The sequence below is a fragment of the Rhinolophus ferrumequinum genome, chromosome 12, assembly GCF_004115265.2.
Source record: "Rhinolophus ferrumequinum isolate MPI-CBG mRhiFer1 chromosome 12, mRhiFer1_v1.p, whole genome shotgun sequence".
NCBI lineage: Eukaryota > Metazoa > Chordata > Mammalia > Chiroptera > Rhinolophidae > Rhinolophus > Rhinolophus ferrumequinum.
Window position 1 is genome coordinate 78,800,457 of NC_046295.1, and position 14,172 is coordinate 78,814,628.

At 46.5% G+C, this 14,172-nt stretch overlaps 1 protein-coding gene across 6 annotated transcripts in view; it reads left to right on the forward strand.

Annotated features, from left to right (window-relative positions):
• Nucleotides 1-14,172, forward strand: part of FUBP3 (far upstream element binding protein 3) — a 49,474-nt gene that overhangs the window by 12,150 nt on the left and 23,152 nt on the right. For 4 of the 6 annotated variants that reach the window (XM_033122705.1, XM_033122707.1, XM_033122710.1 and 1 more), the window contains exons 3-5: nt 10,889-10,922; nt 13,301-13,350; nt 13,738-13,809. In XM_033122705.1, the coding sequence (XP_032978596.1) occupies nt 10,889-10,922; nt 13,301-13,350; nt 13,738-13,809 (156 nt within the window). Of the gene's footprint in view, nt 1-1,293; nt 1,532-10,888; nt 10,923-13,300; nt 13,351-13,737; nt 13,810-14,172 lie in introns of those variants that run through there. The other 2 variants (XM_033122711.1, XM_033122706.1) reach the window with 2 other exon arrangements.

A 14,172-nucleotide genomic window follows, 5' to 3' on the forward strand; every position in this document is an offset into this window, starting at 1 on the left:
GTTTAGGTGGACGCGGTGCCAACCATTTCCTTAACAGCTCTCTCCAGAGTCACCCTGAAGAGGAGGGTCGAGGGGAGTATTTAGGATGGTTTTTCTCAGCAGCTCTCCAGCATTTGAGTTCTTACGTGCCTTGGTAATACAGGAATCGTTTCAGCTGGGCTCCGAGGTAAAGACTTAGCTTTTGAATATCAGCTTGGAAGTCATTTGATAGATTGGAGAGTTTTGCTGGATTTAGCCTTCCATTCTTCCAGTACACATGTAGGAACTCCAGTTCTCACTGTTCTCCAAAGAAAAGCTAAGGTTTGGTACATAGCTCTAAGGAAATTGGCTACATCTTGGCCTTAAAGAAAGGAAAGGGGGGCGGTGAGCTTTCCTAGTCTATGTGCTGGGTTTTTCACCATTCCCATTTATGACAGATTGTTTCTAGAAGCATCCATCTCTCTTTCATTCGTTAGTTTGTCTATATACTCCATCCCCCCCCAAATTTGACCCCCCCCCCCAGCAGTGCCTTCCACCACCACCTGGGCAAAGAGTATCTATCAGATGTGTTTCTGCAAAGAACTTGAACTTCCTATATCGCAAAGTATGATGATAAAAGGGATTCGGAAATATACTAGATGGTGCATAAATATGCACATTAGCAGTGTCTTCTCTTTCTGTCCTTCTGTTGATCTGCATCCCGTCGTGTGTGTGCATATTTCTGTGATATATTAGTAAGGGAGAAAAGGTGTATAACGGTGTAGAATATTGTATAATCTCCTTTTCCAAAAAAAGCGCATGTTTTTATGTACCTAGAAAAAAATGTAACTGGGCGTGACTGGTGTTTTTGGGGATTCTGAAAGAGGAGATGGCCATTATTTTTAGATGTGGGAACCTTTTTGGAATAATTGTATAGATTCACACTGTGAAGATTTTAAGGGGGCAATACTTGTTTGGGTGTAAAAGTTATTGCCTATTTGAAAAAACTGTTGTTTATGATCACACACATAGAAAATCTGCTCCAGGGCCCTTGGAACTAAGGTGACCGTTTAAACTGCTTCTCCCAAATGGTACCCTGTGATCTTTTATATTAGACCAAATAGGACTGATGGCATTTTATTGGCATTTTTGCCTTAGCGGAAAGCTGGTTGCAAAGTAACCTTTTTACCTTTTCAGGGCAATCGTCCTCCAGTTCCTCTTAGGAGAGACGTCAATAGAAAAGCAGAACTAAGTTGTCTGGCCCTGAACACGTATCTCGTTAACGGACAGTGTGTCTCTTCTCTCTGGCCCGCCGTTTCCAGAAATCGAGATCGATGCATTTCACAACTCAGCTTTGTTTTCACCCAGCGCGTGGAGGTGAAGTGTAAAACGCAGGGAGTAGTAGTCACTCTGTCCTTCACAGGGGAGCATTGAAATATTTGCAAAGGAAACCGCTGGCATTTTGCAGATGCTTTCCTCCCATTAATCCTTTGCATGCCAGTTTGAAAGAAATTAGCAAAATTTATGGATAAAGAGACGTAGGGAACAAGCACAGGCAGCTGGCAAGTCACTGGTAAGCCCAGAATCACTTGAAACTTCAGTTCATTATTATCGTGTACTTCCACCTCTTTTTTTGAGAACCATAATTTTTTGCATGTTTGCCTTTTGGGGGCTAAAACCTTGTATTCAGAAAATGAACCTGGTTTCTCTTTTTCCTCCTAAGTAGTAAGGCTACTTACAGTCGGAAAGGACTGAGAAAGAACCTTTCTGCAACGTGCCAGGTCCCCCAGCACCCACGGATGTGTGTGTCGTACATAACAGATTGTATTTGAAGAACAAGAATGTCCCCCAGGATTTTTACATTACAATTTGATCAAGTTAATCCTCTCTTCTGTTGAGTACCATTTAAAGAACAGAATTGCACAAATATTTGTTTTTCGCCAACAGGGTCTCCATGTGTAGAGTTTAAGCTTTGCCGTTGAGCTTAGCGAGAGCCCTGGGCATTGGGGCCTTTGTCAGTTGTATTTTGACAGGGATCAGATCATTGGGCCAGTTCTGTTCTCCTGAATATGTACTGTGAATAAACAGCTCCCGTCAAGGAAAGCGTTCATGTTTACCCGGCAGCTTTCTAAGGCTCACAATCTTGCTGTTTGTGAGATGAAAGTTTAGAAAAGCAGAGACGAGCAACAAGCAGGAATTCCGTCACTTTTCTCCTTTGCAGTAAAGTTTACCAAAAGCTTTGCAGTTTTTGGTTTGTTTGGTTTGGCTCGAGTGTTTTGGACAGAAGTACGCCAGATCACTTCTTTAGCAATGTGAACTTTCTAACTTTCCTGTGAAGCTGGGTTCTTTAACCTTTAGGACGTTAAAATTCAGTCCCCTAGAAGTTTTTGGAGGTGTCTGTCACTTGGGTCTGTTTAAAAGCACTTCAATTCCTAAGCCGACCGTAAGGAACATTAACACAGGGTTTATTCAGGACGTTGAGATACGCAAACAAGCATAGGAAGGGGAGGATTAGAAAAAATGCTAGGCAGTCAAACGAGGGAGCGATTTCTCCTGATGCAGAAAGGGATTTGGGCAAGTTGTGCTCCTGGGCAGTGTTGAGCGTGAGACAGACTGCCGGTTCAGGAGCCCGGAGCCCGTGGAACCCAGCAGGAGGCCTTTGGAGCTCACCCTGCAGAGCCTACCTTGGTGCCCTGACCTGGGAAGAGCAGTCGGTCCCTGCCCTCCAGCTTCGGGTCGAGTCACTTTAACTGTTGGCACCTTCAGCCTTGGCACCCACACTTTCTAAGAGTCTGAGTTGCTCCTTGCCAATTCGGGACTCCCAGCTGGTATGTCTCTGGTATGGCAGCTTTACCATCCAGAACTTTCTTCGTGCTACAGCTGGAGCCGGTCTTCCCCGTTCATTCCTTCGCTGTAAGACCTGTGGCAGGGTCCAGTAACCAGGGACGTCCAGCCCTCCCTAACCTGGCCGTCGCCTACCTGCCCTCTGGTCACGCTGCCCTGTTCGGCACCCAGCAGCAGCCTCGTCTTTCTCTTTGCTCTTCCAGGAACATGTCCCCCATCCCAGCTCTTTACCTGGCTGATTCCCACGCAGCAGTGAGGTTTCAGAAATCGAGAGCAAAGGCTCCTCCTAGGATCCCTTCTTTGTCCGCATCTTTTGACTTTCTTCAGTGCCCCGCTTGGGTGCCACCCAGCCTCTGTCTTCTCTCTCGTGTCCTGCTCTCCTTCCTCCCTCCATCTCTCTCCCTCTTCCTCCCTTTTTCACACGCTCACCTCACCAGGGAATAATCACATTCTGCTCTGAACTTCTAAAGTGATACATGTGTGCCTTCTAAGGGCCCATGCTTTATTCTGCAGGCCCAGGGTGTGTCGTGTTCCTCTCCGGCTGGACCCTCCGTGCCCTTACCACAGAGATGGTCTCTTTATTTCCCTCCCTACCTTACACAGACACTTGATGTTTATGCAGGCTCTCCCTCTTTGTATCCTACAATTAGCAAATTTAGAACATTTTCTGAAAAGTGATCTCTAAATTGAAGCGAGTAGTATAAGCTAAGTGGTTTAGAACTTTGAATTTCAATGTAATCTCAATCGGGGAGGCAAGCTGTTTTTGAAGGGCCATGTAGTAAATATTTTTGCCTTCCAGGACATCTAGTGACTGCCCCACCTACTTGGCTCTGCCATTGGAGCCCAACAGCAGCCATGGGCAACACGTAAGCAAACGGGCATGGTTCTGTCCCCTTAATGCCCTGTCTACGGAAACAGGTAGCTGGCCCCCGGGCACAGTTTGCTTACCTTCGATCTCATACCAGCCTTGTCAGATGAGTAACTCTTAACACTTCCTTAATCTTCAGTTAGGGAGGTGTACAGAGGGTCCCCCGTTACCGTCCCTAATTTCCCCAAACAGATCTTCTTTTGGGTTCATTACCTAACTGCCTTGACTGTCTGACAAAATGAGTGATTTCTAATGTTTAGCCCAGAGCCAGGTGACAGATGGAAAAGTCACCCTTCTCATCGTCCCTTCCATATTTCTAGGGGTGATGAGAGCATCATCTCTAGTTTTGTAACCTGCGAGAGTTTTAGGGACTCGTGCCGTCTTGAGCTCTTCTAGTTGAATCAGGTAGACCTCACTGTCTCCCTGCCTTCTGTGTGAAAGGTGGCATCAAAGCCAGAACTTTGGTGAATAAAGCATCAGTCCTACAATGGGAGGGGGGGCAGGGGGGGCGGGGCGGTGTACACAAATGACTTTGAAAATATGCCTGCTTTTTCTACCAAAGACTTATCTTTGATATTTATGTAGAACCTTTTTAGATAGTACCATGTTTTCTAATTTTATCTTGATGATGTTCTTCTGGGGTGAAAGAAGAATTCCTGGGTGTGCTATCAAATGAATTATTTATAGGGAGATTGGAATAAAATATTTCTGTGGTCCTTTCCAAGTTTTTTTCCCCCAGTACTTGTGGCATAGGGCAAAGACAAGGAGAAGAACAGAGTGAGGAAGAAAGTTTTTGTTTTTTTAATTCCAGACTTTGAAAGAGGGCAGAGGGATGAGAGGTGTGCGGGCGAGGGAACAGTGAGGGTCACAGGTCTTGCTGCCAGACGGAGTGGGTGTCTGACCTCTGGCTGTGGCCCCACGAGCTCAGGCAGGAGCGTGCAGAGTGCAGAGTCTGCTTTGCAAAGAGAGAGAAAATGAATCTCAGAGGTATCAGGGCTTTTCCTGAATGGAGGAGGAGGGTGGATACTGCAGGGATAAAGAGCCAGGACTAAAACCGAGGTGCTGAGAGTTGGGGGGAGTCGGGGGGAGATTGGCCCTTGACTTGTGAAGTAAATCAGGGGTGTTGTCGAGCAGTAGTCTTCAGGCTCCCAGGGTCAGGTGGGCGTGGTTGGTTTAAAGCAGCGCTTTTCTAGCTCGTGCCCTTCTGGGCACCCTCTTCCCTAACGTGGAACTTGCTGGGACTTGGTCTGCGCTGGAGACGTGCCCGTCCCCCCTCTCCCAGTTCCTTTTTGGTTTATGGTGGTACATCACCTGGGTGGTAAAATCCTCTAACACCTTAAAAGGTGTGTCTAGAATCCTGGGTGGGGAATCACAAAATAGCAAAGCATAAGAGTCTTGGTAAGAAATATTATAGGAGACAAGATCTGATTGTCATTTTATCCAGATAACAACTCATGGCAGAGGCTCGTGTGGTCCGCTCCTCCCGCTCCATCTATCCATCCATCCATCCATTGTAGGGTTATAATTCAGAAGTAAGTGCTAGGCACGTGGGTGCATATCAGCATATATGTGTGAGTTGGAAAAGGAAGTACGTTTTGTTTCCTGGCCAAGTATCATCTGTTTGGTTTGACAATTGGCTAGGCCAGCGAGGTGAAATGGTGGACATTTTCCACAAAAATGAATGAGCTAACCCTGCAGCACCAGTGTGGCCACAGAGATAGAACTCACATACAACACCTGTTATGTTCTTTGCGACTACTGACCTAGGTTTTTCAGACTCCTTGGAGGAAATATGTGACCCCGAGTGGCTGTCCCCGGGTGGTGTTAAAACCAATGGGAGATTTCAAAAACACTTCTGATAGTACAGCCTGTCTAGACAACTTGTGAAACTAATCATGCACCCCGCATTCAGCCCACAGTTACGTTCCTGGGCATTTTTTCCTGAGAAAGGAAAACCTACGCTCACACGTAAACCTGTGCACAAATAGCATCTTTATTCAGAACAGCCTCAAACCGGAAACAGCCCAGGTGTCCATCAGCAGGTGACTGGTTAACAGACTGGTCCATCCATGTCACGGAACACTACTCAGCACTAAAAAGGGACAGACTACGGACCCAACAGCATCCTGGGTGAATCTCCAGGGAGTTGTGCTGAGCGAAAAAAGGCCACCCCAGGCTGCCATGTGCTGCTGTGAGCGGCCGGTGGCCATCGTGAGCGGCCGGCAGCCAGGGGGAACTGCTGTGAGCATCCGACCAACAACCGACGGCCTCAGCCGGGGGAGCGCAAGGCTCCTAATACCAGCCTGGGCCTGGGAACTGTGTCCTGTACAACTAGACGGAGAAACAACGGCTTGAACCGGAGTGGGGGTGGGGGAGGCAGAAGAAAGGGGGGAGAAAAAAGAAAAACGCCCACCCCGAATGGTATGTACGGTGTGATCCCATTTACGTAACATTTTGGAGTGGAGAGTAGATTAGTGATGGCCAGGGTTTAGAGGTGGGGTGCTGGGAGCCCCTGTATATTAGGTTGTTGCAAAAGTAATTGCGGTTTTTGCCTTTTTTGCCCCCCAAGGTGGAACAATTGTATTGGGAATTTATCATAAAAGCTGCAGTATACATTGTTAAACCTAAGAGTCAGATCGCAGAAATACTGAGACTCCTTGGCAACTGCTAATCCCATATCTTTTCCAAGTAGACATGAAAGATAGACCCTTCTTTCTATATTTAATTTTTTTTTAATTTATTGGGGTGACAATTGTTAGTAAAATGACATAGATTTCAGTTGTACAATTCTGTATCACATCATCTATAAATCCCATTGTGTGTTCACCACCCAGAGTCAGTTCTCCTTCCATCACCATATATTTGATCCCCCTTACCCTTATCTCCCACCCCCCACGACCCTTTTTTTTTTTTAACGTTTTAAACCACAATTGCTTTTGCACCCACCTAATAGAATAAGAATAGGTCACCGCTGGGAGGAATCCTGGTGCCTAAAGTCCTTATTGTATAGCTAAGGAAACCGGTGTCTGGAGAAATGGTTTGACCATGGTCAGATACCGAGTAAGTGGCAGAAGGAAGACTTTGAATCTGGGTCTCTGTCTCTTAAGCCATAAAATATATGCTTGAAAATGTGGGCTCAGAGTCAGGTAGGTTAGGGTTTGAATCCCAGCTCTGCCAGGTGTTAGCTCTGTGACTTTGGGTAGGTTGCTTAACCTCTCTGAGCCTCATTTTCCTCACCTATAAAATGGAGGTAATACCTACTTCATGAGATTATCGTCAGGATTATAGCAGGTTATTTTCAAAGTTTTAAAATACTGCTTACGGTGTGAGAAATACTCATACTTCCGGCAGAACTAATTAGTACACACGTTAAAACCTTTGTAACGGAAATAAAAGCTTTATGAAATATATATATATTATTATATATGGTGCACTGTTTTCTATTTCATGTTTTAATACAGCCAGTCATGACCCCCTAAATTAATTTCATGTCCACTGGATTAAATGAAAACAAGGCATGGTAGTATAAATAAGACTGACTCTCCTCTTCGTTGTACTCCAGAGGTCCTTGGGTCAGGCTCTGTGTAGGTCCGGGAACTGGGGCGGGGTGCAGGTGCAGGTGGGGTCCTAACCCCACTGCATCTCTGGAGATGAGGTCAGGTGGCTGCCCATCACGGAGCTTTCTGCTTGCCCACTGGACTCGAAGCTTCTCGAGGGCAGAGCTGACCTTGCTCAGCATTTTATCCCCAGGACCTGGCACAGTGCCCAGCACCTGAGAGGCGTGAGGGGGTGGAGTGCACGGGACACGGGGCCTCCCCTGTGCGCTGTTCTGAGGGCTCGGGTGTGATTACACCTTCCTGGTGGGTAAAATGGGACTGAAAATAACAGCGTCTGCCTCCTAGGGCTTCTGCAGGGCCGAGTGGGTCCACACAAGTGAGGCATGTAGAAAAGCACCGTGTGAAGCTCGTGGTGGGGTGTTTGCCACTCACAAAAGCATGTTAGACTGCAAGGGAGAGTGACATTAAGAGAAACTTGAATTTCCTGGCGCTTTTGGAAAATAATAATTGCAGAATTCGTAACAGATTACTTGTCTAGGGACTTTGTGCTGAGCTCAGCACGTCAATGTTTTGTGGCCCCAAGGCGAGAGTTGTTGCCTTGGAACACAGGAAGCCTTTGTGCTGTCCTTGGGAGAAAAGCCTTTTACAAATGCTTGGAAAACTGCAGAATGGCCGCAGCTAACTGGAAGCATGAGGGGGGGGGGGGGGGGGGCTTGGAAAGGCCACTGCCGGAGTCCCCAGAGACTAGAATCCAAGGACTTTCCAAATCCTCCTGCAGAGGGAGGTCTGGTTTATTTGTTTGTTTTGCCAAACCACTGACATTTTCTCTCCTGACGACTCACTCACCTGCCTCTGGTCTGCGGCTCTGAGCACGAGGCTGGGTGTTGTCTGTGCTGTTACGAGGACTAGGGGTGCTTGTGTTCCTTGGGCTTTTTGGGGAGGTGGGGAATGGGGTTTAGTATTAAAATGGGTGCACAGTATAAAGTTGGGTATGTTCCCCAGGGACATTGTGTTAGCCGTTCTTTTGGAAGAAGAAAAATGAAGACTTCTCTCCTTGCTAATGGGAAAAAATGCCCAGCTGTCTTATTTTTTTTCAAACATCATTATTGAAATTGGCAGAGAACTACTCTTCAGAAAGAATTTCCCATATTGTAGCGTGAATATTTTCTATGGGAAGCTCATTTTTCCATAGCCCAGGGTGCTTCCCATTATATAGTGTGCAAGATAAATGAGAACTACACCTGGGCGTGTTGACGCATGTGTGCTACAATCGAGCTAAGGTGAATTTTTGAGGCAAGAGGGACCATTGTCGGCCCGCATGCACCATTAAGGGGGAAATAGGACTGATTTTTTTCAGCCTTTTTCCTTTTTTGCAGTAAAATGACAGTGGTTACCATTAAATTGAGCTTAATAGGCGTCCCCATATGCCTCCCGTATTTGACCCGTCTTCATCATGTGGAGTTGGATGTGATGTTTGCTGTGGGGGTGCCCAGTGCCCCTTCCCTGACTGCTGCTTTTCATTTGTAGGCACCAAATGGGAATGTTTCCGAAAGGAGTGAGCCTTTAAGCCAAGCGTTTCGTTCAGCCGTGGGCTACAGCATTTGCGTGGCATGGGGGAAAGCGTTGATCCTTCTTAGGAGTCCACGAACTTAGAGAGTTGGATCTGGACTTGAATTTGATTTCCTCCTTTCACGGCGGCTCTCCGCAGCCTGTCTGTCTGTGAGGTGCTGGTGTGTGCACTTGAATTTTCCGTTTGTAAGCACCTCCACGTGTTGGCAGAGCAGTTGCAGTTGCCATCAGAAATGACATGTTGTGCGTACGTACTGTGCCAACAAAAATGAGTTTCCTTTTCTGTGATGAGCACAAAATTTCACGTGGCTTTTGACCAGGAGCCCTGCGAATGTTCTCGTGACTCTCACGGAGTTCTTTATCGTAGCATGGCCCTCTACGCTGTGCAGTGGCTTTTCTGGCTGACAGCTGCAGATCATCAGCCTTTGGCATCTCTTTCCCAGGGCTGGCCACGCTGCCATGTGTGGGGGACCAGCACCTCTCCTTTGTGTTCTCATCATTTCAAGGCATTTTAGTTCCTCTGTCTTAAGCGGGTTCTTTATCCCTAAGAGAAGACTTCAAACAGTAAGAGCTTTACCTTCCATAGGGGCAGCTAACTGGACTGAGGAGGGCACTCTGTCTTGGCCTTTCTTCATCCCCACTGCCTTAGGTGGCGGGCGGTCCTCTCTCAAACACCCAGGGGTCGAGGGTGTGACGAGGATTTCTTCCCTAAGCAGGTTGTTGTCCAGTTTTCACGTGGAGTGGGAGTCGTGAGCACTGACTGTCCCAAACGAGAGCATTTGTCATATTCAAACTGGAAATGCAGAAAGAAAAATTTTAAGAGTCAATGGGAAACAGTTCTCTTATCCCTGAGATAAGCAGGTTAATAGTATATAATGTCAATATTTTGGCTGCAGACCATTATCTTGCTATTGATTCAGAAGAAACATGGTATTGACTCCGTAACATCGTTACTTTTTGCTAGCATTGTTTTCTCTGCGCTTTTTTCTTCTCCTTTTAAAATACCGGGATCTGGCTTCTTTTCCTTTGTCTTTTTATGACCAGTTCCTGTCCAGCCAAAGAATGACAAGGCTAAGTTGAAGCAGATTTCAGATGTCAAGCCATTTTGCTCTTTGTTCTGGAGTGGATGTGACTGATCCTTCCCACTTAGCTCCTATCTGTTCTTGTAACTTTCCCCAGAGCCATATTTTTGAATGCTCTCGTTACATATTGTAAGATTCATTCAGTTCCTTGTAACATGTTTCGGGTTTATACTTTTTCATTGTCTGCTGACTGTGTTTCCTGGGCTGCATTTTCCAAAAGAGAACAGCACCACAGAATTATTTTTGCTGATGGCTGGTGAAGGAGGCACTCATCAATAGCTGAAAGAGGAGAAACTGAAACAAAAAGCTGAGCTAAAGTGGTTTTGTGGGAACGTGATTACAGAGTTGGTTTTCATAATAAGAGGCTGTTTGGCACTGTTGTCTCTGTGAAATGGGCTTGAAAGGCAGTTGCTCATTCTTCGAGGCTTACAGACTGCTGTGGTGGGTCCGTAAGGTGGCCCTAGGAGGGAGGAGGCCAGACCCTGTCCTGGAGCTGTTTACGCTCTTGGGAGGGCAGGGAGAATTGGCGTGTGTGGGGGGTGCCCCTGGGCGGGCAGCGGCACAGGAGCACGGGGCCTCGGACTGCGGCTGCCCTGGAGCGTCCTAGCCTCCACGCACGGGGGTCAGATCTTCTCATTTGGTTTAAAAAGAGAAAGAAGGAACCCCGGCATCTTCACACTGAGTTTGGACCCCGAGCAGGAGGGAGGTAGGAGGTGACAGGGATTTGGGGAAGCGGGATTTTCTCCCAGGCTTCTCAGCGTGTGGACACACAGATCAATTTCTTATCCTGTGTTCAGCTGGCCACTGGGTTAGACAGTGTGTTGATCAAGATGTCCCCTCCTGTTTCATATCACGTAACGCATTCATTTCAGCCACTGAGCCTAAATTACTGTTTGCTTTCTTTCTGCCTTTCTTTTTTCCCCCTGAAATGGTAAGAACTCGTGTAAGGATGAAGTTAGTTTATCCGTGCTAATGCTTTGATTTTTCTTTTCTCTTTTTCTTTGCCACAGTAGGTAACCAGTTAGGGGCCTTGGTACATCAAAGGTAAGCAGTGGGTTACGTTTTATTATTTATTGATCATTTCTAATTGTTTATTGATCCACCATCTGTACTAGAGTGTTAGAAAGTCAGAGGTTGAGAGTGTGAAAAACCATGGGCTAGGTTTCTTTAAGACTTACGTTTTTTTTTTTGCTACCCTTTCCAAGGCAGTCAGTGTAAGCTTAAAGGATAAACTCATACGCGGTATTCAAAATCAGCCATTAGTGTATGTGAACTTAAAAGACTTCTAATATATTGGAGCTGCTCCTTCTGTCCACATACATTTAATTTAAAATGAGAGAATGAAAATTTCCCTCCCGTTTTGACGGTTTTCCCAGTGTTTTATGAATCCTTAACCTCTTTACTTAAAAAGAGGTCCTAAAGAAGTGTGAGTTGTTGGGCTTTGATAAGAGACAGCTTTTGGTTCTCAAGGAATCATAGGCCTGGGAGGCTAGAAGCCGGATCTCCCCTTCCCCCGCCCCAGCACTGCTGTAGTGACAGGGAATTGTCAGAGAACCTCAGATAAATGCCCAGTGGATTCCCTCACAGCTTTCCCTTAAACATTGAGGACTTAGACACAAGACCCCTGGGCTTTAAAACGATGGGTCTGTGAGATAGGATATTTGTGGTCACAGTGTTACTCTTCAAAAGGGATAAATATACAAAAAACTATGTGACAGCTTCTGTAATGGGTGCTATGTATCTGTTACTGTAACATACTATCCTTAACCATCATCAGCAACGATACAACTTGATCTCCTTGTGTTCTGCGCAAACATTTGGGAGTTTCTGGAAATTTCCAGACATCAATTAACCAAAAGATTCAGCCTGGGATTTTTTTGTTGTTTCTTTGCTTTTTAATGAATTAAAGTAACTTAAATGAGGTTTTAGGACCCAATGTAACTTTCCTGTAAAGCTGTAACTAGAGAGGATTTTATTTTCCAAAATGTTTACGCATTAGACAAGTTTCAGCCTTGCATTTCGAATAGAGTTTTGTCTTCCTGGAAGCTCAAAGCAGTTCGTCTTAATCTGTTTCCTCCTCCAAGAGAGTCTGCTAACATGGTTCCTGAAGGCTGGGGACCTGCCTGCGTTTTGTGACAGTTTGTATTGTGATCGCGTTGGGCCTCTTGTAGTCAGATCCCGGGTAAAACTTCTGAGAATGGACCGTCTGTGCCGCCAGGTGCGCGGCCATCTCAGCTACACAGGCAGAAGCACCACTGCCCGTCTCCACAGTCAAGACACATCGCAACAGGGACCCGAGCCTCTTGCAAGATGTGCTAGGCCAGCTGGGGCTTGGCATCGACATCCAGTGTTACTGATTAGGAAGCCCAGGCTTGCCTGATTTCGGGGTGAACTCCAGTGTCCCAAGAGGCAAAGAGACTCCCTAGGTGTACATAAACCTGCGGATGTAAACTCCGCGAGAAGAAGATAGTTTGCTCCCATCACAGTGATACGGTGGCAAGTGCTATTTAAGCTATTGCATTTCTTCTAAGTGCTGTACTTTTCCCTAAAAACATGCACTTTATTCAGTCCTTTCCGTGATGGGTAAAAATCCAGCTGTGTGAGAGATGTTTAAAAATGCTTACCCTTTTTTTTTCTTTAAACTACTTGCATTTAGCTTCCTCCTAAGGTAAATGTTTAGATTTAATTGCTTTCTGGGGTGTTGGGCAAATTGGATATTGTCCACAATACACTCACTGTATGGCAAATCCGAAGGTTTGTTTGAAAGAACCAGTGCAGTAGTTGTTTTTTAAAGAGAGAGAGAGAGAGAGAGCACATAATGGATGAGATGGCATTTAGCAGAAGTACCTTGCAGAGCAACTGAGGGCATTATCCTGTCCTGGTCAACACTGATTAGGCCTCTGCTGGATACTGACTCCATTTGGGGCATGTCATCCTAAAAGACAGCTCTATTAGAGGGAGGACAGAAAGCAGTACAAAGATGGGGAAACAAGGAATGTTGAACAAAGATTGACTATTTCTTCATTTAGAGAGGACACCAGAAAGATGTCTGCACACTGCCCAAGTCCCAAAGGCTCGCTAAGTCCCCTGGGGTTGGTGATACATTTGGTATTGGCCAAGCTTCTGCCTCATATGGCCATAGGAAGGAAAGGCGTGAGCGGAGCTACTGGTCTAATGAGACCCCGAGGTTCCTTCCTCTGATACAGGAGATGGAGGCTTCGGTCTTTTCGAGGAGCGATTGAGCCCCAAGGGGCTCATTCATTGATGCTCTTGTCGATGGGTGTGGACTTGTTGGCCAGATTGGCGTGATTTCTCTTAAGCCTTTATCTTCCATCATGGCCAATATGGGAAATTTGGGGAACCTAAAATGGCTGCAAAACTCTTTCTTCTGTGTATTTCTCCAAAATGTTCTTTGTTTTTAGGGCAGTAATAACAGAAGAATTCAAAGTGCCTGATAAAATGGTTGGATTTAGTAAGTATCCACGTGATGCACTTTCCCCCTAGTTTCCTGTCTGTCCTTTTTATCGCACTCTCTCTCTGTGTGTCACCCATAGTCGAATGCTTTTGCGCACCGCTCTCTAGAGTCCCGAAGCGCTGCAAGTCTCTGTCCAGGCTGAAGGAGAGACCAGAATGTTGGGCCATGGGTCCCCCACGCCCCCCACCATCCCACTGTCTTCTCCCTTGAGCTAGGGTACCCTCTGTCTGTCTGCCGTGTTTCACATACAATTTCTGTGGGCTCAGCGAAGCCAGGCTGATTGTAGTGCTGTCACCCACGTGTGAATATCTGTTGAATGAAGTCGTGCATGATGGTAACATATGCAGTGGGGGGCACATTCTGACCCTGTTCAATTTGTTTCAGTTATTGGCAGGGGAGGTGAGCAGATTTCACGGATTCAAGCAGAATCTGGTTGCAAAATTCAGATTGCTTCAGGTAAGGGCTTCTTTTTTCACAGATCTCAGTTTGGTAGACCCCAGTCTTGCGCAAAGTTTTCCAGATTCAGTACTTTGCTTGTGGCTAAGTTTAGGAGCGTGGGTAAGTATCTGCGATTGCTATTTTTCCTTGCACTTCTGGAGCTGGTCTCCCAGGTGAGAACCAGAAAGAGCAGAGCAGAAGCAGGCCAAGCCAAGGCCACCCAGCTGGCCTCGTGGAGAACCCTCCCCCATTCTGTGGCCTGCGTGCCCCCCCCCCCCAAACACCTGCCAATCTAGGACCTCTGTTTTCTGCACCAGAATGTTATGCTAGATGTAGTGGGGCCTGCAGGAGTCCTGTGGCTTTGGGGTCACTCCTGGGAAC